At 41.0% G+C, this 24,096-nt stretch overlaps 1 protein-coding gene across 1 annotated transcript in view; it reads left to right on the forward strand.

Annotated features, from left to right (window-relative positions):
* The window catches only part of TMEM132B (transmembrane protein 132B), a gene marked incomplete at both ends in the record, with an annotated part of 250,739 nt that extends 227,160 nt beyond the window's left edge, over positions 1–23,579 (forward strand). The window contains 4 exons of the mRNA XM_084297142.1: positions 9,833–10,038; positions 19,367–19,640; positions 20,940–21,131; positions 22,428–23,579. Coding sequence (XP_084153268.1) covers positions 9,833–10,038; positions 19,367–19,640; positions 20,940–21,131; positions 22,428–23,579 — 1,824 coding nt within the window. The remainder of the gene's footprint in view (positions 1–9,832; positions 10,039–19,366; positions 19,641–20,939; positions 21,132–22,427) is intronic.
* Between the last annotated feature and the right edge of the window lie 517 nt (positions 23,580–24,096).

Consider the following 24,096-nt stretch of genomic DNA (forward strand, 5'->3'; position numbering starts at 1 on the left):
CTTCTTCTCAGTAAATGTTGCATTTTCAGAGAACTGGAAATGAAAAACATTGGAAATGTTTCAGGTCCATCTTGACATATTCCAGTTTTTAATTTTTCTCGAGTGAACTATGGTAGTAGGGAAAATCTTTCATTATAATAATATTGCAAATATAGCTATTAGACTGCATTGAGTCATGCAGTTTGTATACTGTTTCTGTGTAACATTACTATTCACTGACAAGGTAAAAAGTAAGCGCATATCCAACAGAAGGAGTTGGGGAATAGTTGACTTAAATTCCTGCTATTGTTTCTGAGCAGAAAACAAACCTTATAACATATCTCAATGGATTTCTATAGCCAACAACACGTATCTGAAACTATAGCAACTAACCAGAGACCAGTACTGGGAGAACTGATTCGCTAACAAATTAATGTGAAAAGAATGTTTCAAAAATGACACTTCCAAGGCTATTCTGCACATGTCTAAAATTAAAAGCGAATAAAACTTCTGTTTTCATTAGTTTCAATTACAGCACCATTTGCCTTTCTTTACTCTGTGTATTCTTAATCTACCATTTGCCTTAAATTGCTTGGAGACATATCTGTAGACCCCAATACACATAATTAGCTGGGGTATGGGGAAGCAGAACTATTTCCTGAATTAACTGTATAGAAAAATCCCTGCTTGTGGAATAAGTTGAAATAAAGGCTTCGCTAAGCCTAACAAGATGCATACAATGCTTTGATAAGAACAATGAAAAAACTTCCTTTTTACTCTACACTAAATAATGTGTCTTGACATAACATACAACTACAACCAAACAAGGTCTGACATTTTCTGGACTCAATACTATCACGCAAAATTCTGAAATTATATAAAAACAGCTTTTCTTTGCAGAAAAGTGTTTGCAGAAACCCTTTGCTCATTTGATTCCAGGCATGAGGCATATCTTCCATCCCTTTGTTGGTTTAGGAGAAGCTCCAGCAAAGGGTTCAGAAAGTGCACAGTGCAGAAAGCAATCAGAGCCAGGGATGGCAAAAAGGTAAGTAGTTTACTGAAAGAGGGAGAAAGACGAGGACAGGAATAGGAACCATCCTTCTGCTTGTCTTCAGCTGTTTCTCATACACAAAGCCAGATTCCTCAGGCTGAGGAAGAAATTTCAGATTGTGTTTCTAAAGCAAACATAGCAATAATAAAAACAAAGTACAAAATAATCCAAACCAGAAAAAAAAAATATAGCCATGCTGTGGCCGTATAAAAATATGAAAGAGACAGAAGAAAAACAGCCAACATTAAGAGCTCAGCAAGTCCTTCCTAATGGGCTAACAAGACAATGCCAGGAACAATATAGCAGGAAAGGTGGAAAAGGTGGCATTCAAGGAATATCACAGAATTACAGTTTTAAGATTATTATGAGAATGAGCCATTTACTCTGAGTACCATTCATTTTAAAATCTTGTTACAATTGTTCTCTTCATAACCTCAGCCACAATAATGAGTGAGCCTTTGCATCCCTTACACATTGAGTGGAAAGCACTGCTGCACACTGCTCCTCTGACTTTTTGTAAAAGTCTGCAATTTGCTGGTCTGTCATTCCTACCTCTTCTTCTACAAGAGCTCTGCCTCCTGGGACCAGTGCTGGGAGGGCCTGTTTGCAGAGGACTTAGGTGCCCGCAGCCAGACTGCATTCCGGCCTCTTCCCCATATGCTGGCCATCAGAAGTAGGGTTACTTCAGGCAGTGACTATAATAAGGTTGGGTTTTGCTGTTCAAAAACTGAAAAAAAATCCTTACTGGTTAAGTGACACAACGATTTTGACTGTTACATCTGTCTCATTCAGTCTCCTTATGAAATGACTTGCAAGCTGAGGATAAAGTGTAAGATTTTGAATAAAACCTTTGTGTAGAGCTGTAAAAATTAACCATGCGGCAAGCTTTATTTGTTTTCTTGTCAGTTCACATTCCCTCCATATTACCTGTTTACCCAAAGGGTGTGTAAACCTTTGCTGACCTGAACATTGAATGGTTTCCCAATTACTCTTTTGGATTGCTAGCTACTTTAGTATTCGATTAGGCTAAAATGAGGAGGCTGTGACAGGCAGTACAGGGCAAACTGTGCTTTTTACAATTACTTGTGGGGATTGGAGCCAGCCACCTGCTTCAAAGCCCAGAGAGGTTAATTGCAACCCTCTTTCTCTAGACCCCTGCATACTAGAGCAGATAGCCAGCCACCCTTCCTTCCTGGTTGCAAACCGTCTCAAATAACGTTTTCTGATTTTGTCTGGCAGTTGACAATGGATAGTGACAGACTGTTTTAAAAAGGCTCACTCTGTGCATCTCAGATTAGAGGACAGCAGTTTCAAGTTTTGGCTGTGTTTTCTCACTCTCTAGTGTGTGCACGAGAGGACTGAGCAGCAGTGTCCCTCTTTGTTCCCTCAGAATCAGCAGCTCAAAAGCAATCTGTGCATGGACCCCCTGCTACTGTAGCCCTCCCTGTGCTTGCCCCACAGCAAACGTGTGGGACTGATGAGCTAAATAGAGGCATCTGCTCCCCAAACTCCAGCAGCAGCTACAATTTCCCCTCCAGCAGCATCATGTGATACTCCTGGAGCAGGCATACAGTGGAGGAAATGAAAAGAAACCTTTTTTATAGGCCCCTGGCCTCCACTAGGGTAGAGAATACAGTTGGTGCTGAAGCTCAACGCGTTTCTCATTCCCTCTTCACTTTTGAGGAGTGACAGACTGCTGTTAGAATGAGATCACAGCTTTTGTCTCAGACATGGATGAAATGAATTCTTTGTGCAAAATGCTGACACAAACTTTGGCCTGGTGTAAGCCCTCAGAACGAGGCTTTATGGCAGGGCTGCAGTGCCTCGGATGCCTTGCCAAGGCCCAGGACCATGCTCTGTTTGTCCTGGCTCCTCAGTAGATCCTAGTGGAAATATGAGCACTGGGCATTTGCTATATTTGCTCAAGGTTCTTGTTTCCTTCAGATAAACCAAGTCTACTTCCAAGAAACAACTCCTGGGAAGTGTAGAGAATGAAACATAGCAGTAATTAAATGCATGTGAGCGTAACACAGGCTTCCTCAGGCGAGCCTTAGTCCAGCCTGAATGGCTAACAGCAGTCATGGTTTCACATACTTTGTCGGGGGCTGGATTCATCAAGCTTCTATGATTTTCGCAGAATCACAGAATTGTCTGTGTTGGAAGAGACCTCAAGATCATCGAGTCCAACCTCTGACCTAACACTATCAAGTCCTCCACTAAACCATATCACTAAGTTCAACATCTAAACATCTTTTAAAGACCTCCAGGGATGGTGACTCTACCACTTCCCTTGGCAGCCCATTCCAATGCCTCACAACCCTCTCGGTAAAGAAGTTCTTCCTAATATCCAACCTAAAACACCCCTGGTGCAACTTTAGCCCATTCCCCCTCCCCCTGTCACCAGGTACATGGGAGAATAGACCAACCCCCACCTCACTACAGCCTCCTTTAAGGTACCTGTAGAGAGCAATAAGGTCGCCCCTGAGCCTCCTTTTCTCCAGGCTGAACAAACCCAGCTCCCTCAGCCGCTCCTCGTAAGACTTGTTCTCCAGACCCCTCACCAGCTTGGTCGCCCTTCTCTGGACTCTCCCGAGCACCTCCATGTCCTTCTTGTAGTGAAGGGCCCAAAACCAAACACAGTACTCAAAGTGTGGCCTCACCAGAGCTGAGTACAAGGGAACAATCACTTCCCTAGCCCTGCTGGCCACACTGCTTCTTATACAAGCCAGGATGCTGTTGGCCTTCTTGGACACCTGAGCACACTGCTGGCTCATATTCAGCTGACTATCAACCAATGCTCCCAGGTCCTTCTCCACCAGGCAGCTTTCCAACCACTCAGCTCCCGGCCTGTAGCTCTGCTTGGGGTTGTTGCACCTCAGGTGCAGGACCTGGCACTTGGCCTTGTTGAACTTCATACAGTTGACCTCAGCCTATCTGTCCTGCCTATCCAGATCCTCCTGCAGAGCCTTCCTACCCTCGAGCAGATCAACACACGCACCTAACTTGGTGTCATCTGCAAACTTACTGAGGGTGCACTCAATCTCCTCATCCAGATCATCGATAAAGATATTAAAGAGGACTGGCCCCAGTACCGTGCCCTGGGGAATGCCACTAGTGACCAGCCTCCAACTGGGTTTGACTCCATTCACCACGACTCTTTGGGCCCAGCTATCCAGCCAGTTTTTAACCCAATGAACTGTACACCAGTCCAAGCCACAAGCAGTAAGTTTCTTGAGGAGAATGTTGTGGGAAACAGTGTCAAAAGCATTACTGAAGTAAAGGTAGGCCACATCCACAGCCTTTCTCTCGTCCACCAAGCGTGTCACTTTGTCATAGAAGGAGATCAGGTTCATCAAGCAGAATCAGTGCTGACTGGGCCTGATCACCTGTTTGCCCTCTAAGTGCTGCGTGATGACACTCAAGATAATCTGCTCCATGAGCTTCCCTGGCACTGAGGTCAAGCTGACAGGCCTATAGTTCCCCGGGTCTACCCTCTGGCCCTTCTTGTAGATATTTGCAAGCCGCCAGTTGACTGGGACCTCCCCTGATAACCAGGACTGCCGATAAATGATAGAAAGCGGCTTGGCAAGCTCCTCCGCCAGTTCTCTCAGTATCATCAGGTGGATCCCATCTGGCCCCATCAACTTGCATACATCCAAGTGCTGACAATTTTGCAACTTCTTCCATCTGCCTGTAGAACTCCTCATCAGTCTCCTCATCCTGGTTCAGTGGTCTATAACAGACCCCCACCAGGATGCTTGCCTTGTTGGCCTTCCTGCTGATCCTAACCCATAGAGACTCAACCTTATCATTCCCAGCCTCAAGTTCTGCAACATCAAAACTCTCTCTGTTATAGAGAGCCACACCACCACCCCTTCCGTGCTGCCAGTCCCTTCTGAAGAGCCTATAGCCAGACATTACAACACTCCAGTCATGAGAGTGGTCCCTCCACGTTTCTGTGATGGCAACCAAGTTGTAGCCTGCATGCCGCGCGATGGCTTCCAGCTCTTTCTGTTTGTTACCCATGCTGCGTGCATTAGTGTAGATGCACTTCAGTTGGGCCATTGCCTTCTTTCCCAGCCTTGCCATTGTTACCCCTGGCACAGCTCTAACAAGGCTTGTTTCAGCCTCGTACCCCTTCTTACCTAGTTTAAAGCCCTCTCAATGAGCCCCACCAGCTGCTGGCCCAGGATCCATTTTCCCCTTAGAGATAGGGACCCGTCAGGCTGGGTGTCAGGCCATCAGGCCGGGTGTCTAGTAAAGCGCACCATGGTCAAAAGAACAAAATTTCTGTGTTGGCACCAGCCTCTAGGCCACGTGTTTATCAGGTGGGCTTTCAGTGGGCTTTCCGTGTCCTCTCTGTACCCCTCCCTGCCACCGTAGGGATAGATGAAAACACCACCTGTACTCCGGCTCCATCCACTAACTGTCCCAGTCCCCTAAAGTCCCATTTGATGGTCTTCAGGCTTCTCTCTTCAATGTCATTGCTGCCAGCCTGGACTATTAAAAGAGGATACTAGTCAGAGGGAAGAAAAGGTTTCCAGGTTGGGAAGCTTTCTGGCAATGTCCCTGACTCTGGCCCCAGGGAGGCAGCAGACTTCCCTATGGGTAGGGTCAGGCTGACAAACAGAAAAAAAAAATCTGTTCCCCTGAGAAGGGAGTCGCCTACAACAATCACCCTTCTTTTTGTCTTGGTGGAGGCAGTCCTGAGGCGTGGAGTCGACTTCCCTAGGCATCTACCCTAGGCATCCTCCTGGGTAGACTTTCTACCTGTTCCTCACCTACCGGTCTCTTCAGCTCCAGGGCCTCAAACCTGTTGTGTAAGGGCACCTGGGAAGGTGGGGCCGGTGTGGGAGGGCATCGCTGGTGATGTCGAGCAGGGACCTGTCTCCATTCCTCCTGAACTTCCAGGTCCCCTTCCTCTGCCCGACTGCAACAGGGCAGAGGATCCACCCCCATTTGGGGTGTCTCACCCCGGTACCTCTCCTTCAGGCCCTGCAGGGAGTTGCTCCACCAGTCTATCTCTTGCTCACACTTCCTGATGGCCCTCAACGTCTACACCTCCTCCTTGAGTTCTGCCACCAGGCAGACCAGGTCATCCACCTGCTCGCACTTCACGCACACAGTCTCTCTGCCCCCCGCACATGGTAGCAAAAGGCTCAGGCACTCCCTGCATCTGGAGACCTGAACTGCTGCATTTTTGAGTGGGCATTCAGTCTGGGTGTGTACAAACTTCCTAGAGAGAGCACTGTGCCTGGTGGAGACCATTGCAGCTTAGGTAGCAGTAGACCGCTGTTAGATCTCTTCGTATGGGCAGGGGAAGAACGCTCTGCCCTCCCTACTTGCGCTGCCTGCGCGAACTGCCGTGCCACTGTCTACTGGCACACCACGCCCTGTTTGCCCGCTGTGGTCACTCCCACTCCCTAGGGGCTGCTTTTGAACGGCTGGGGAGAGGGCGCTGCTGGCTCCGCCTACGCCTCGTCTGCCTCCCTCGCGAGGGCTACCGGGTACCAGTTGGTCCCTCGAGTGGCCTCGATGCCGGAAAACATAGCCCTGCCTGTCCGATCCCCCACTCTGCTGCAGAACGCGTCTGCCCCGTAGCTGATCACCTCAGGAAGTCAAATTTTCACCCTTACTTGCACAGTCAAACTTAATTTTCTTTCAAATTCCTTTGTTTGGTTGTACCTTAACAGAGTAAAACCAAACTCCAGGTAGAGAACTGAAACAATCATTATGTCTGCCTTCAAACTTTCTTATCAAGAGTGGAGAATTTTCTAGAAGATATGCTTAAGTGAAACATAAGCTCTAAAGCCTGCACAGGGGCACTAGGGGAACTCATATGGCATAGTTATATATACAGACTTATACCTACCTCTTGGTCAATATAAAAATAACTAAATGGCTCTTTCTAGACATATAATCTGTGAAATTTGTAAGCCAAACCTGATGATAATTTTTCAGCTACAATTAAAGTCCATCTTCGTGTTCCCTAATTTACCAGCCTTCCTCCATGGTGACAAAAATGCATGAGCATTTTAAGCAGTAAGAAGATAAATCTAAAATATTTGATGCTGTCATGTCAGATAATACTTATTCCCTTGATCAGGTCTTGATATTTATCCTTCCCTCTTTGGGCTTTCTCAGTTATTTCTGTCCTGTATTAATTCGCACAAAACTTCCTATATGTGGGCTTTATGATTTAGAATCTCAACTGCTCATTCACTTAATGGGCTTTATTAATGTGCTTAACCTTCCCAGAGACACTTGTGACATGTTTTGAAGGGGAAAGAAGGATTCTGAGTATGCTCTATCTCATTTGTTTCTCCTGAGCCCGAAGTGCATTTTAAGCTCTTTCATCAGATAGCTAGTTTTTTGTTTTTGTACTTGTTCAGCATTGATGTGAAAGTAGTATTCTCTGCAAAAGAGTGAATTAGTTTCCTTTGCCCTATTCCTCATAAACTGGATTACACCCTTAGCAATAAATAAATAAATAAGTAAATAAAGATTGTACGTTGATTAGGAGCTGAGAAGCTGACTTGAAAATGGTAAATGTGGAAGTGCAGCACTTTCACTTTATACACAGGTATTGCCTATGGAGAGAAAAACATTAGACAGTGTGCTTTTCTAACAAGACTCTAAAAGCACTTGACAATATTTTAGCAAAGCTATTATCTAATAATTGTAGTACAGAAGAATGACATTAGCTGTTATAAAAGGGACAACATGAAAAGTTTGACTGTGAGGTATCAGTTAAAGCATGAAACAGTTACTTGGTATGGTCAATGTTCAGTGGGTATATACCAACAGATAAGTTGGCACAATGTTTCCGTATTGCTACTCCCTCCATGCTTGGCTTGGGAGTTGCCATAATGTCAGAATTACCATCATGGTAATTCTGCAAATGAAACTGTTTGCTAAATTATATGTATAAAGGTTGCTTGTATTCTTCACCTTCCGAAGTAGCTGATTCTTAGCCAAGTTACCTATAAATCTTAAAAGCATTACATAAGCCAGTTTGGCAAAATTTTGTTATCTGAATGTGTACCTTATGATAGTAGAATTCAGGTACCATTTATCAAACAGCACGATACCGTGTTAGAACTCAGGAGAAATTCCATCTGAATTTCAAAACAGAACAAAATTAATTTCAAAGTATTAAGTAAGGACTGTTTCTGAGAAAACAAAACAAAAAGCTGCTATGCATTTACCATAATTTTTCTTGGCTCAATATCCTCTTACTCCTTTTAATATCAGAAAATATTAGAGGTACATTTGCACAGCAAAACCAACCTGTGTTTCAGCATATACCCCACTGAAGTCTACATGAGTTAGTAACTCATAAAGAGTGGCTAAGGGCCCTTGTTTTGCTCAGCCCAGAGCAGAGGCTGAGGGGAGGCCTCATGGCAGCCTGCAGTTCCCTCACAAGGGGAGCCGAGCAGGTGCTGAGTTCTGCTCTCTGGGGACAGCAACAGGACCTGAGGGAACGGCATGGAGCTGGGAGAGGGGAGGGTCAGGCTGGGTGTTAGGGAAAGGTTCTGCCCCCAGAGGGTGGTTGGGCACTGGGACAGGCTCCACAGGGCAGTGGTCACGGCCCTGAGCCTGCTGGCGCTCAAGAAGTGTTTGGACAATACTCTCAGACACATGGTTTTTGGATGGCCTTTTGGGAGTTGGGCTCAATGGTCCTTGCGGGTCCCTTCCAACTTGCGGTATTCTATGATTCTGTGATTCTATGAACTCCAGTAAACTGGAATCACTGGCTTAGCCAGAATCCCTTCATACCTGAACCTGAATATAAAGTGACAAAGAACAGTCCTGACAAGAGAACGGAGTCCATTTTGGTAGCAGAACTACATCTTATGAGCCATGATTTTAAAAGATTTAAACCACAGTACATGAACTGTGTTGGAGGCTGTCACCTCTCTCTTGCTTCGAAGAAGAATGCAGGCCTGTAATGAATACATGTATATATGCATGAATATATATATGTGTACATGTATATGCATACATGTATATGTAAACTTTAATCTAAATGTATGTATATATAATCTAAAAGAGTATACACACACATGTTCATAAATAAATGAAAAATCTGTCTTATTGAGACATTGCATCCTTCCTGTATATGCTTCCAGCCAGATTCCTTATATAAACAGGATCCGTGCTCCCTGGATTTTGTGCCCTGTGATGAAAAGGATAGAGGAACTCAAGTACAGAGCCACTATGCTAGTTCTGTCAGTAATTTCATAAAATGACACAAAACAACTTTGAATGCATTTTACTAAAACAATTACAGAGAAGTTCTAAAAATTAATGTTTCTGCTGCACTTCAGCTCATAAGCCATAAGGGGATCTTTTGTCTTTCAGTATTACAGTGCTCAAGGAAAAAGAAGAGGATTCTGTTTTATGGTTCTGAGTCAGTCTTTTTCTTACTAACATATGGCCCCATTTTTCCAGGTTCTTTAAGCAAGTTGGTAACATAAACTTTGATGCATATGGAGTTTGATTCATGAAGAGTTTAATTTGCCTAGTATAAGAGATTCACATAGGTTATATAACATCATTAAATTATTTTTGTAGTTTGAGTAGGATCCATTGAGGAAGGCAAAACTGTTTCCCTGACATCCATTTATCACTGTTTGCTACTAATTAGAAAACTGGAAATACAATGTGGATGACTCACATTATCAGCATTGTCTTTGGACTGATATATCATTCTTTGTGCTTCTGCAAGAACTTTTATTAATTTCCTAATTAATCTTTTTTTTTTTCTTTTCTTTTCTTTCTTTTTTTTTTTTTTTTAAGGTTTCTGACAGATGTGACTCCATTTTCGTTAATGGCAAGGAAATGAAAAGCAAAGTGGATACTATTGTTAACTTCACTTACCAGCATTTTACCACCCAATTAGAAGTGACGGTCTGGGTTCCACGCCTCCCGCTGCAGATAGAAATATCTGATACAGAGCTTAGCCAGATCAAAGGCTGGAGGATACCTGTCACCTCCAATAAAAGGTATGCTCACAGCATTAGCACTGTCCAGATATGTGCCCAGAGCCTTTGATTTTAGAATGCAGCAAATTTTTAGAGTATTTCTCAGGATCTGAACTCTCCTGTTTCAAATGAGTTTTATAGTCTGGCTTAGCCTTCATTACAAAATGCCCAACAATTGTATAAGAAAGCTGCATTTTATCCTGATTTATATATATTTTAAAAGTTAGTGACTTTACTTGGAGCATTAATCAATTCTGTACAATCTCAGAAAAATTGCATCATACACTCCAATGTCCAAATGTGACAAAAAGAACCAGAACCTCTCAATTCCATATATAAAATCATGTGTGTGTGTGATATTAAGCTCTGACAGTGTTTAATTTTTGTGTACACAGCTAAATAAAATAAGGCCAGAGAGGAGTCAGGCCACTGAGCATACATAGCACTTAGATGTCATGCAAGTCCAAGCCAGTCTTTTCTCTGCAAGAATCTGCCTGGGCACAGTTGAGGAAACAGCTTACACCAGAGATCGAAGGGGCACCACATAGATCCAGAGGATACCCAAATCTCATTGTTGTGGCATATGGAAACAGCCATTGATCATGAACTCAGTCTAGACATAGCTTTAGGCAGGGAAAGATGAACCTTGGAAAAGAAAATCCAGATATTTGAGGCTGTTGAGTTTTAAAAAGAGTTCTGGGTTTCTGATTTTGCATTCCTGTAGTCATTAAATACTTGTTTTTCCATCAGTAGAACTGAGTAACTTGCTCATTTCACCGTGATGTTGGGAGAATACTGTTCAGCCTTTTCCTGTGTCAAGTGAGGCGTAACTTTATACAAAGTACTTAAAGTTCATAAAAACTGAGAGATTTTTTTATGCCTAGGAAACATATACTGAGCATTCCAAATATTGGCATCTGCCACTCAGACAGAATTCTGAACATGTTCAAAATTTCACTGCAGAAGAAAACTTCAGCTATACTGAAGCCTAGCTGAAAATATGTGCTTTTAGAGCATGTGTTGTCCTTTTTGATTTGCATTTGACATCAGAGTAACTTAGAAAGCCTTGTTATGTCCTATTATGCAGGATTCTGAAGGGGACATTCTTCCTCAGAAACAGAACTCCGGTTTCTTTTAACCTGATTGAATATAGATAAGGTTCTCATTTCTGTGGATTCCTCCAGTTGACCTTGGCAACCCCATATCCATTACTGCAATGCAGCATACAGCTTCCCTAACAGACTCACCTACTACCTCTGTATTTTTTCTTAGCATTACTTGATATTTCTAAATTCAAAAGCAGCAGTAAAAGTGCACTTTGCACAATACTGCTTCTGTCATTTTGTCTTGTTATACTGGATGATGTGCCAGACACCTTTTTTTTTAAAACAAACAAACAAAAACCACAGTAATATTAGCAAATTCAGAACAGAATAACGTCTTCTTAACAGCCATTTTTAAAAACTGTATTTTAGGTCTGCCCTTATTGTCACTGTACCTTACCATTTGGGACCATAGCAGGGTAGCAACAGCACACTTAAAAATAGCTCTTAAAGATCAGAAGGCAGAATTTCCCTGAAAATCAGTGGTATCACGAAGAGGCAGATAGAATGGCTTGAGAACATGTGAAATCTTGCAGGTGGCGAAGAGTTGTAAGACCAACAGGACTTTGGATGATTATGCAGTCTCTGCAGTTTATAGTAGACTTGGGTGAAGCACACCTTACCAGATCTAAATTAGGCAAAAAAACCCCACACCTATAAAAAACTGTATTCTGATTAATAGATTCTACTAGGACAAACATGGATTGAAAACAACAACACAAAAAAGTGGATCTGCTCTCTTAGCCTTCCCTACTGAAAACGTTTATTCTAGAAAAAACTATCTTTTGGACAATTTGCTAGATTAAAAGCTTCCAGGAACACTACTATATTGGTGAATTTCAGGCTAAGTTGAAAAATGGTACTTGAGAACAAGGCATGACAACTACTGAAATTTATAATACAGTGAAAAAGCATTTCTGGCAGCAGTAACTGTAGCATTAAATGCTATGGCAGTTCTTGCTAAAGCACTCAATTTGCCCAGGAGAACATCTCAGCTACTGAAGAGCCTTAAAGAGCCCAAACAGACAGCAGTGGAGGAGAATTATCTAATAGTTTATGAGAGCATAAAACTAAGGGTAACAGCACACAAAATGTACAGCATACTCAGGTAATGATCTCGGAAGGGAGGACTGACTGACTTCTTGGCTATGTGGGTGTTTTTTTCTGGAGGCTATAGCAGAATAGGTGATGAGGATCTGGCACAAAAGGAATTTGTTTGTTTGCTTCTGTGATAAAGGCAAAGTTGCCATCTGCAGAAGGAAGAAATGTGCTAGGTGATGAATGAACTGAATATATGACAGCTGCTTAAAGTTTCACTTAACTTACCTTCTGCATGTAATGTGCCTGGTACTGTAACACTTAGGCACAGCTCCTACTGAAGCCAGTGGGGATTTCACTTACTAAATGGCTGCAGGATTAAGCTGTTGATGTTTATTATAGGAGTAAACTTTCTGCAGCAAGCTTGGTGAGACAGTCAACTGTTGTTAACAGTCGTGGACATTTGACTTTAAATATGGAGCACTGGAAATTTACCCCCTGGTGTCAAGTTGTGATTTATTTGGCCGGCTGAAATAAAGATAATGGTCTGAGAGTCTGCTCTGTTCCCAGTCTGGCAAAGCAGTGCAAGTTTGCTGCTGCTCAGATTGTAGCTGAACTGCTGGCATGTCTTTAGCCAGCATTTCCTGTGAAGGGTTGAAGAGAAACCACGACCACTGCATCATGCCCCAGAATTGCAGCCGGCAGTTTATGAGATTGTGTTCCAGTATTCCATGCACACGTGAACTGGAAAGGTTTCAACTACAAACAACTTTCCCTTTGTTTTATGGAATGCTCATTTGAATTCCTTTTAAAACTTTGGGGAGCGGTATTCTATATCAACGGGCAATCTAGGACTAGTATTAGTTTTGCTCAGTCTGATATTTACTTTGTACCTATGGTTTTTGCATTTATGTTTAGATTTATCTCGAATTTACCTGAGATTTAATGCATTTTCCATTTGTTGTCTTGATTTTTTCTCTGATTTTTAATTTGTCTTATAACTCCATCTCCTTCATAACTACATTTTTCCCAAGAACCTAAAACACACGGGAGTGCTTCTAACAAGTTTTCAAATTGAAGCACACAAGCCATTTGGGCTGCAGTCAGGTGCTGAAGGTTGGTTTCCTGAATCCTCATTCAGTGATATAACCAGAAGGCAACATTCACTCACCCCAAACAATGGTTCACCTGTACTTTTTCACAGTGCCTTCCTGCTATGGATAATATGGTGTTAGTGCTACACAGGGAGAAGATCATCCATCATGTAATGTATGATACCTCAGAACAGGTTTGAAAAAAAGAAAGTGCTTTAATCTTTTTTTTTTTTTTTTTGACCCACAAGGATTGTCAAATCTAACTCAAGTCCCCAAAGGACCATCCAAAAAATTAGACCATGTGTCTCGTGTCTGAGAGCATTGTCCAAATGTTCCTTGAACTCCAGCAAGCTCAGTTCCCCCAGGTCCTGTCACTGTCCCCAGAGAGCAGAGCTCAGTGCCTGCCCCTCTGCTCTCCTCATGAGGGAGCTGCAGGCTGCCATGAGGCCTCCCCTCCAGGCTTAGCGAACTAAGGGACCTCAGCTTCTCCTCCTACATCTTCCCCTCTAGACCTTTTACTATCTTCATTGCCATCCTTTGGACACTCTTTAACAGCTTTATGTCTTTCTTGTGCTGTGGTGCCCAAAACTGCACACAGTATGCAAGGTGGCACATTGCCAACAGGTCAACTGAAACTATGTCACACTCTTCAGCTTTACTCATGGAAGGACTGTAATCCGTTTTTGCTTATCTCACCTCACCACAGACAAGACAGTTTTCATAGAATCACAGAACCACAGAATGGTTTTTGGTCAGTAGGGGCCTTAAAGTTCGTCTGTTCCCCCCTCCCGGGATACCTACCACCGGACCAGGCTGCCCACAGCCCCATCCAGCCTGGCCTTGAGCCTCACATGAGGCATTGCTTTTCTACTCTCCTCCTGTCTGCTTGGGTTGGTATCTTCCCACCAATGCCTTGTCTTCTCCACAAGAACTAAATATTGCTATAGACTTGTTTGTCAATCAACAGAAGGTGAAATTTCTGAGTATTTGTTCTACTCTGGTTTCCCTGCTGCCTCATTCTCATATGCTCAGTGTGGCTGTGCTGGTTCAGTTGTCTGAGGGGCTGAGCCAGATGGCAAAATATAACTGGATTTACAATGATCTTTTAAATGTTTTTATTGGTGCTGTCAACAAAAGAAACACTTGTGAAACTACTGCCTCAGCATGGCTGTTCTTCATCTGAATAGCTACTTCTATTTCAGACCTGAATATGCCCAAACCACATCTGTTCTTGCTGATGTTTGTTGATCTAATAAAATGTATTACTTTTCCCTATAAACTCTGACATGTTTGTAATTGTAAAACACATTTGATTACAGACATGTTTGCTTATCTAACTTCTTGAATAATTTCCTTTAAGCAATGCAAGAGACAGGGTCTTTACACAAACTGTACAACTGTTGCATGCCTGGGCCAGTTTGAGCTAAGTGGCAGTTTCCACCTGCTCTGAACTGCTGTAGGAGTAGGGACATGCTCAAGCAACAGCAATAACGAGGCTATTTTAATGCCAGAAACTGGGAAGAAGAAAAAAAAAGACAACACTATGTAAGAGCAGTTACAGAATTTACCGGATCAATCTGTGCATATATGGCAGACCTGATTATTGTTATCATTATCCAGAGGAGAACGTCATCTGTGGTGTGTGCTGCTGCAGATGTGAAGAACCTCCCTTTCCAGATGAAAATAAGCTTCATGGGATCAGGCCATGATACAGGGTCCTCGAACTAGCATGGACTAACAGAAACCTCTGCTCCTGGAATGGGCTGTAGAAAAGCTTAGAATTGTAGCAAACAGAAGGTATATATTTAAATTAAAGTCAAATATTGGAGTGGAGAAGAGGTCCAGGCAGCCTCTGCTAGTCTAACAAGGCACATTTACTTTGATTCCTCATGCATCTGCAAAATAATTATCCTCTTTCTGAAGCTCCTGCATTAGCTCTGTGCCCATATATTTACATGTACATCTGATGAATGGCTTCAACTTGCATTAATAGGAATTGCATGGCTAAAGCTTCACAGAACAAGCTGGAAATTTAATTTCAGTAAATATTTGCAACTGGAATAACAGGTTTTCATGAGCTTCCAGGGAAACAGACATCATACATTATGACTCCAGCATATGCGTCAGTGTCAAGCATGTAGTTAAGGGGACTTTTACCAGCATCTGGCCTTACTGAACAAAAGCTAATAAAGCCATTGCTAAGTCAGAGTGACCAAAACCTTTGAGTAGCATAAACCTTTAAAGCATACTAAACAGAGTTAAGCCAGACATGGTATTGCTTGTGAATGGCAGTGTTTTGAACTAATGGTTAATTTGGTGGTAGGTCTGCTTTGGTCTTGTCTAGTACCAGAGCCAAACACAGGAAAGTTAGCTGGAGTTAAATGAAGGGGAAAAAAATGCTTTAGTTAAACCTCTTCATGAGTGCTGTCACTTGGAAATAAAGCCATTTTTAGAGTGAATTAAGTGAAACTGGATTCAAACCATTTCATTTGTGAATAATAACATCCACACAAAGTTTGAACACGCTGTAAATTCACTCTTTGTTAATTGAGTTTAATGTTCTCTGGAGATAAAGCCACAGAGATTTTTGTTAATAGGCAGATTGCATTTTCAGGATCTGCAGAGGTACCAAATAGCTTTTCTTCTTGAGCTGTGAATAGAGCTATGTGCAACTTCTGTAGCTTTCACTAAATCAACTTCTAGTGGCTTGAATTTTTATTTATTTATTTTTTTAATTAGGGTTGTTTCATATGTTTTTAAAATCTGTGACTTTTTAATGGGTATTTCAAATTCAAAACCAGCAAAACTTATTTCTTCAGGGTTTTTTAAATAGAAAATTAGTATTTGGCCCAAGAACTTTTGAGAGTGGGGCAAATTAAAAGAGACATACTTAAACTGCTTACAGACAGAGTCTGTAATATAAATTTGACAGATCACTGATTAGATCAGTGCTAGCAGGCACCCTCGCTGTTTTAACTCAGCTCACTGGCAAAGGCTTTCAGCGTGAAATGTAAATTAAATGTAATTTTGGCAACCTTGGTTCACTCCAGAAAAGCAGGAAAAAAAATCTTCCAAAGAAGTTTGCAAAGCAACAAGAAATAGCATAAGAAGGATTCTGAGAGTGATCCAGAGCTAACCTCAGAGATGATCAAGGGGGAAGAAGCAAAATATGCAACGATAGCTTATATTCACGAGGACATGTCTTAAAGATAAAATGAGTTCACTGCTTAAGGAAGGATTTTAAGCCTACTGAAAATACTGTAACAAGAAATTTAGGATTCTAAAGGGAACTATGTAATTCAATGGATTTCAAATATTTTGTTGGGTCCATGGAGACAGAACACTCAATTGCTCTTATTAACTGAATCAGGGATTTGTGGCTTTTGAAGTGGAAATGGACGTAATTTAGTCAAAAAAAAAAAAAAAAAAAAAAAAAAAGAACTTGAGTTGGTACCTAGTAAAGCAGACTTGCAAAGCTCATATTGGTAATTCAAACACCTCTATTTTTTCTTCACATTGACATAAGAAAGTGTCTTGCCCAGTCCATAGTTTAAGAATGCTTTTCTGGTGTTCCACATTTGCATGCAATAGAAACCATGTACTTATAAGAAGAAATAGATAGATACCAACAGCCGTAACTATTTTTGTAAAGGAAATAGAACCCTTTGTCTGTTTGAGATACCACAAGAAAATACTTGGGGTTGAATCATCTTTTAGTACTGGCTGCCCACATAGTCCAAAGCCTCATAATACAGGTAGTAGTGCTTCCTCTCTGCCCTTATGTAGCTTTCCTCACACCTTTTGGTCATGCTGCCCACAGCTCACATTTCTGAGCTGTACGGGCCTGGGACTGAAGCAGTTCTCTCTCTTGAACTTGTCTAGTCTCTATTTCCTCATAAACAGACTAAAGTTTTAGACAGTGAAAGTAAAAATAATTAAGTACAAAAAATATGAATAGGAGTAACATGTTGGATCTGAGTAAAATACCTGGTAGTGCAAAGATAAAGAAGAAAACAGAGTAGTGTAAAAACAATTAAGTCATTGTAATGTTGAATACAAACATTTTTCTTCACATCACAGAACACCAGTTCTGTGTCTCTTTTTCCATAAGAAAATTGGTTCCCACTAATTCTGTGGCCTGGGGGATTTTCCCCAAAATCTGGTAAGTACTTCTCACATGAATATTTCCTGAGCATTCTTCTCCAACTCTACACAGATACTAATAGTACTGACTGTGGTAATAAAACAGAGACAAAGCCCACATCTCAGGACTAAACTTGTTTTTTCCAAAGCTTGAGATTATTCAGAGCTGGGTTATGGTTTAGATAAGCTGAATGGGGCCATAATACAGGAATAAATTGGCAGTTAGAACCTTATAGAGTTCATGAACTCTTGTACAGCATTATAAAGCCAAACGACATCTAAATAGGTGTGGGTCAGGTAAGCTCTATGAATATCCCTTCTAGTGCTGTCCCTGTGGCTGTTTTGCTGACTGGTTTGCTTCAGCTCCTAGACTAGGCTGCAGCTCAGGTTGGGACAGAGAGAACAATTGAAAATTTGCCTCAACTACTCAGCTGGTCTAACTTCTTGGTGTATTGTAAATCCTATTTTAGGACACTGTTTTGTCTTAATTCAGTGGTTATTCAGTGATGCTTCATTGACTAATGATGGACACTTGTTTTACACACACAACACCAGAAGGCTGTACCAAATACCACTAACTTGACTCTGAATATATATATATCCAGCTAACAAATGATGCATTGAGAATATATTTCCAGTGAATTATATTCTGTAACACCAGGACTTTCTAGCATTTTGACTAGCAGAAGGGCTTTTCTAAGATACATTTTCAGTATTACGGTTTGCCAACTTTGTCATAAAACAATTTATAACAAAAGCAATTCTGTTTCATAATAGTTTCTCATAGCTGGTATTTCAAAAGGGATGATAAAGGAACACAGTAAACACAATACTACTTCCCAAAATACTGTGAAAAATAAGAGGCTTACCCTTTTATTTTGCACCCTTGCTATAAAGTTGCCTCAGGCTCAGTAAATGAGCAAAGAAGGAAGGCAAAATATTTCTGAACAATGAATTCCACAGCATGAGGTTATAATGAGGAAAAATGCAACCACCTAGAGCTTAATACCTGACTTGCAAGTGATAAGAAAAATCCATGTGTTTGCCCCAAGGAATAAACAATAACAATAAAAAAGAATTGATGGGAGAGTGAGTATTAAACCAGGGAAAATTCTGTGAGATGTGACCAGCCCTGATATCATGTACAAATCATTGTGATGCCTTATAAAAGGCTTATGAAAAACTGTTACATTGTCATGGGTTATATTTTTCAAGAGGGAAAGAGAAAACATTAATGGAAGTGTCCCTAATGCTGCACCTATTCCTAAGAGTGAGTCCCACCAGTCTGGGACAGTGTACATCAGCAAAAGGAGGGATGTCCTGAATAGTAATTTAAGTGCATAGCTTGTTTTTTTTTTTTTTGGAAGCTCCATGTGGTTGTTACATGATTAAATATAGCAGACACTTGGATGAACTATAAGAGATTTAAGGCTAAATCATGGTATATGCCTCAAATGTAGAGGGCTTAATGAGCGATATGTGATAAGGTGGAGAAGCATTACATAAGCAGGGATTCCTGATTGTGTTAAAATAAAGTGATACAAATATTATGGTCAAGGCCCCCTGCAGAGCTGCTACAGGGGTTTGTTCCAGAACTGCCCTGTCATAAAACTTTCAGGCTGCTTTCCTTAGCCCTCTGCAGGCTTTGACTGCCAAGTGAAGACAAGGTGAACAGGCAGTGGATCCACTGACATCTCAGCCATGACAACTATATCTGCAAGTTGTTGGGCAGTGCCACTCAAACAAAGAATTGACTAATTGATGTGACAGCAGCTTTTTGATGGTACAGTGCAAAATCTGTACAAGCTTATAACTCAGATTTAGTAACCACTCTTCCAAAATCTGTTTCCCTGCTTCTCATGCAGTAACAGATGATGCTAACGTTAATCTAATTGAAAATAATGAGCAAATGGAGCTCTGCAATGTTGTACAGAGATCATGGCAATTCAGTAAACATGGATCTGTTTACAGGCCTACTCGTGACAGTGAGGACGAAGAGGATGATGAGAAAAAAGGAAGAGGTTGCACCCTTCAGTATCAGCATGCCATGGTGCGAGTCCTCACCCAGTTTGTAGCTGAATCTTCTGAGCTTGGAGGCCACTTGACCTACATGCTAGGCTCTGAGTGGCAGTTTGACATCACTGACCTTGTGACTGATTTCATGAAGGTAGAAGAACCCAAGATTGCTAAGCTTCAGGATGGCCGAGTGCTGGTTGGTCGGGAGCATGGCATCACCACAGTTCAGGTACAGCCTAAAATGTCACTGCAGCTTCAGTAGAAGCATAAAAGCAAGTCTGAACAGGTTTTAATTTTTGCTGTTTGTTGCTTCTGTACAATAGGTGAAACTTTACGTGAAATACTGTATACTTTAGGTGAAACTTCTGAAGGGATTTATCCATGTTAATGTGACTTAGGAACACAGTGGGATTTCGTGAACAGTGAAGCAAGTTACACGATCCCCACAACTAGCTTTTTTTTATTTCAGTGGCATCTTATGAACCCAACAGAAAATTTTACCCAAGATCTACATGCATCTTTACATGCCTAAATTAGTCCCTTTATGTTCACAAAATGAAACACAAAAAAATGGAACATAAAAACACTCTGTAGAAATCTTTCAGAGTGTTCATGTTCACTTATCTATCTAACTTTACTCATATTTGTAAATCAAAATAAAGCAATTATGAGCATTAGAGATAAACTGTAAGCATCCATAACATTCCAGTCACACTAAGTTTCCTATGCAGTCAACACGAAGAAAGAGGTACTTTTAGGGCTCAGTTCCTATCAGCCTAAAACAAACATCACAGAGAGGTCAAGGGATTTCTGCCCTTTAGATGATCTTTCTCTTCAGTGACTACAAATGACCAGAAGGCAGCTAGCACGGATGCACATAGCTGTAATGTAGGTGCCTGATGTTAGGTTAGATGATTTGCATATCAAGTATCTGGGGCTTGATCCATCTGTCTCTGGAATCAGTTGAAAGATGATTTATCTCCTGAGCATGTTAGAAACAAAGTCTTAAAGCAAACTGACAGGACTATTTGGCATGGAAAGATGAAGACAGGAACCCAGTGGGATTTCTCAAAATCCTTTTGCAAATCTTACTTTCATTTCCTTCAGGACCTCTGTTCTCATAAAGGCATCAGGCCAAGTTCCTATCACCCAGTCTCTGCGTAGTCACACTTACTGAGTTTCAGCATTAATCAGTGTCTTACACAATGTCTTGTACTATACAGCATTCACTGGAAATGTTACAGACCATACAAAAATAACTTTAAAAAATAATCCCTTTAATTTAAACTATACTTCATAGTTGAGATGAGGCTTCCATATTGAAATGATAAAATGCTTTAATAAATTATTTTGGAAATGCAGTAATTTAGCAGCAAACAAGTCTAATCTCTTGGAAGAAACATGAACTATATACATAAAATGTGACAAAGTTGAGATTAACCAAAGTGTTATGCCAATTAGAATCTAATCTTGCTTTCTAACACAGTTAGTTCCTGTTTCATGCATGGCATTTCTTTTCTCTTTCAAGGTTCTGTCACCTCTTTCTGATTCCATCTTGGCGGAGAAGACAGTGGTAGTTCTAGATGACCGTGTAACTATTACAGATCTAGGAGTACAACTAGTTTCAGGCTTGTCTCTTTCCTTACAAATCAGCAAAGGAAATAAGAGAGCTATTGTTTCTACCACTTCTGCATATGATATTCTTCATACTCCAAAACAGGTATGATCCAAAATAGGGTACAAAAATAATTGTTTTGTTTACTTCATTTTTGTCAGAAGCTAGGGAAAAGCTACTTGCTGTAAATTTAGACTGCACATACAATTGTATGACTTTGTTAAAGGCAGTAACTTCACATCGTAAATGCTCTTCATCTTAGTAATCAACTCCTACAGGTACAAACACCCACACAGGATGAACAGTAAACTCTCTAGAACTAATTCAGACCTGCATAGCACTGGGAAAGTGATGGCCATATTTGTGCACGCATAATGATGTAGAAGGCATTTAGGTGCACTTGAGACACATCTTTTTCTATAGCTAAATATGGGTTAGCTCCATATGCAGAGGGAGAAATCCCATGCCTGAAAAGTCTCTAAGTCAGTTCAGCCAAAACAACCTTCTGTACAACCTATGTACAGAAGTTTTCATGGTGTCCCTTGCTGAAATTTGGTGGATTTGGGCTCATTTGAATGGTATAATCTGAGTAATTAAATAGTTTAGGATGAGACCACAGAATAAAGTACATATATCTTTTTCATTATATTTATCATAGAATTGATACTCTATATCAGTAGAGAAAGGGCAACTGTCTTTTTAGTGGTAGTAATTTGTAGTAAGAGGACAAATTTTTTTGGTCAAAACCTTCTTAAAAATGGTGGAGTTTTGAGTGCTTCTGTAGTTTCCACAAAGACCTTTTTCAATCAAAAAGGGATTTTACAATCACTTTTGTACATTTCACAAAATCTTGTATATTTGAAAGCATAACAGAAAATTTAAAATAATGCATTGAGGTGTTTTCCTTAACCCAGTTTGTTTCAATGGGCTGAATGGGATCATCATGGGATCAACCTGTAACAGCTCTGCGCATGGTATTAAGTAAATCATTGAAACTGCAGCATTACAGAGATTCCTCGTTATAGGACCTTTATAAAATTAATTAACCAGGCCTTTAAAAATACAATTATTTTCATCACAGGGCCCTGGCATTCAAAAAAGGAGTCTCATTTAAGACTTAAAAAAAGAATTGGAAAAAAAATGTTTGTCAGCAATTTTTATTAAATTTAGATGACTGTATCTTTGACAGTTACTGAAGATGAGATAAATGCCTAATGGTCTAGAGAACACAAAATTGCAAAAAGAAAATAAGAAGCAGAGTAGGCATTTTCATTTTTTCTTTGGAAAATACACCAAAGCTAAACTGTGTGTTTATTTTGCTGATGTCAAACAAACAACAGAGTATCGCCTATGTGCTTGTTTCACACTTTTTTTTTTTTTTTCATTCTCTTTCCCTTACAGGAAGCCATAGTCAGTGCTTGGATTTTGTTCAGTGATGGGTCAGTGACACCATTAGATATTTACGACTCCAAGGATTTCTCGATCACCATCACTTCACTGGATGAGATGGTAGTGTCTACGCACCAAAACCTTCAGTCAAAATGGCCTGGGGTAGTGGCAGAAGGGGATGGGCAAGGACCTCTGATTAAAATTGAAATGGTCATCAGTGAACCATGTCAGAAGACTAAGCGAAAGAGCATTCTGGCTGTTGGGAAAGGTAGCATCAAAGTGAAGTTTGGTCAAAAAGATGCTGACCAAAAAGGAAGCAGTAATGACATTGATGAGACAGATAGAGATTTTAAAAGCCATGCAAGCAATTCTATAGAAAAACCTGCAGAAGAAGATAGGATAGCACAGGAATGGTCCAAAAATGGAGCCCTTGGTAATCACGAGGACAATGCAAACAAAAGCACAACTTTCATGTCTCCCATTGATCAGGAGTCCCTTGATGATGACCAGCTCCAAAATAACCCAACTGCCTTTACAGGTTTCCCTGCACAAGTAGAAATACCAGGAGAAAACAATCCCAGTGATCTCACATTGACTTCAAGAGGATTAACAGATTTGGAAATTGGCATGTACGCCCTGCTGTGTGTTTTCTGCTTAGCTATCTTGGTCTTTTTGATTAACTGTGTAGCATTCGCTTGGAAATACAGGCATAAAAGGTTTGCTGTGAGTGAGCAAGGCAACATGCCCCATTCCCATGATTGGGTCTGGCTTGGAAATGAGGTTGAACTCCTGGAGAACCCAGTTGACATTTCACTCCCATCGGAAGAGTGCACAACCATGATTGATAGAGGAATGCAGTTTGAAGAAAGCAACTTTCTCCTTAATGGGAGTTCTCAGAAGACTCTTCATAATCATATTCTCAGATCTTCTGAGTACATTTGTGAAAAAGAAGTTAAAAGTGAACCTATAAACCCTTCTGGGCCAAAGCAGAAGCGAGTGAAGTTTACTTCCTATACAACAATACTGCCAGAAGATGGAGGCCCCTACACCAACTCAATTCTATTTGACAGTGATGATAATATTAAATGGGTATGCCAAGATATGAACCTTGGTGATTCCAAGGAACTTAGGGACTATATGGAAAGACTGCAAGACAATATGTAAAACTACTTTCTTATGTTTGTAATCACCTTTATGCCTTCTGTTTATGGATGGTGGAGCAGTCAGTCCAGTCAGCAATAGGAGCAAGACAGCCCAACCTTGGAGTTACTGAGATGATAAGCTGATATCACTGAGCAGGTACAAGAGGCTGGCTGAGTTAAAGCTGTTTCACCACAAACCAGGATGTGCCCCTAAAACAGCTACCTGTAGGTGTTGGAGGTGTCACACATGATGGCTGTTTTTGAATACTGCCTGGTACTAGCAAAATGCTAATACAACTACGCTCAGACTCAGAGGAGACTTCATTTGTTTGTCATCTCTCATGATAAATGGTTAATCAGAAAAGAAAGGGATCTTTGTTTGCATTGATTTTTCTAATTGTCGTCCTTTGTAAAGCACAGTGGACATATCTTGCTTACAACCTGAATCAAGGCGTACGTTAAAAGGGATTTGAATGAACCTAATTTTATTGCCTATGTGCAATGCAGCCAAGTAGTCTTACTATTTTTTACACATATAA

This window comes from Netta rufina (genome assembly GCF_964035555.1).
Source record: "Netta rufina genome assembly, chromosome: 17".
NCBI classification, from domain to species: Eukaryota; Metazoa; Chordata; class Aves; order Anseriformes; family Anatidae; genus Netta; species Netta rufina.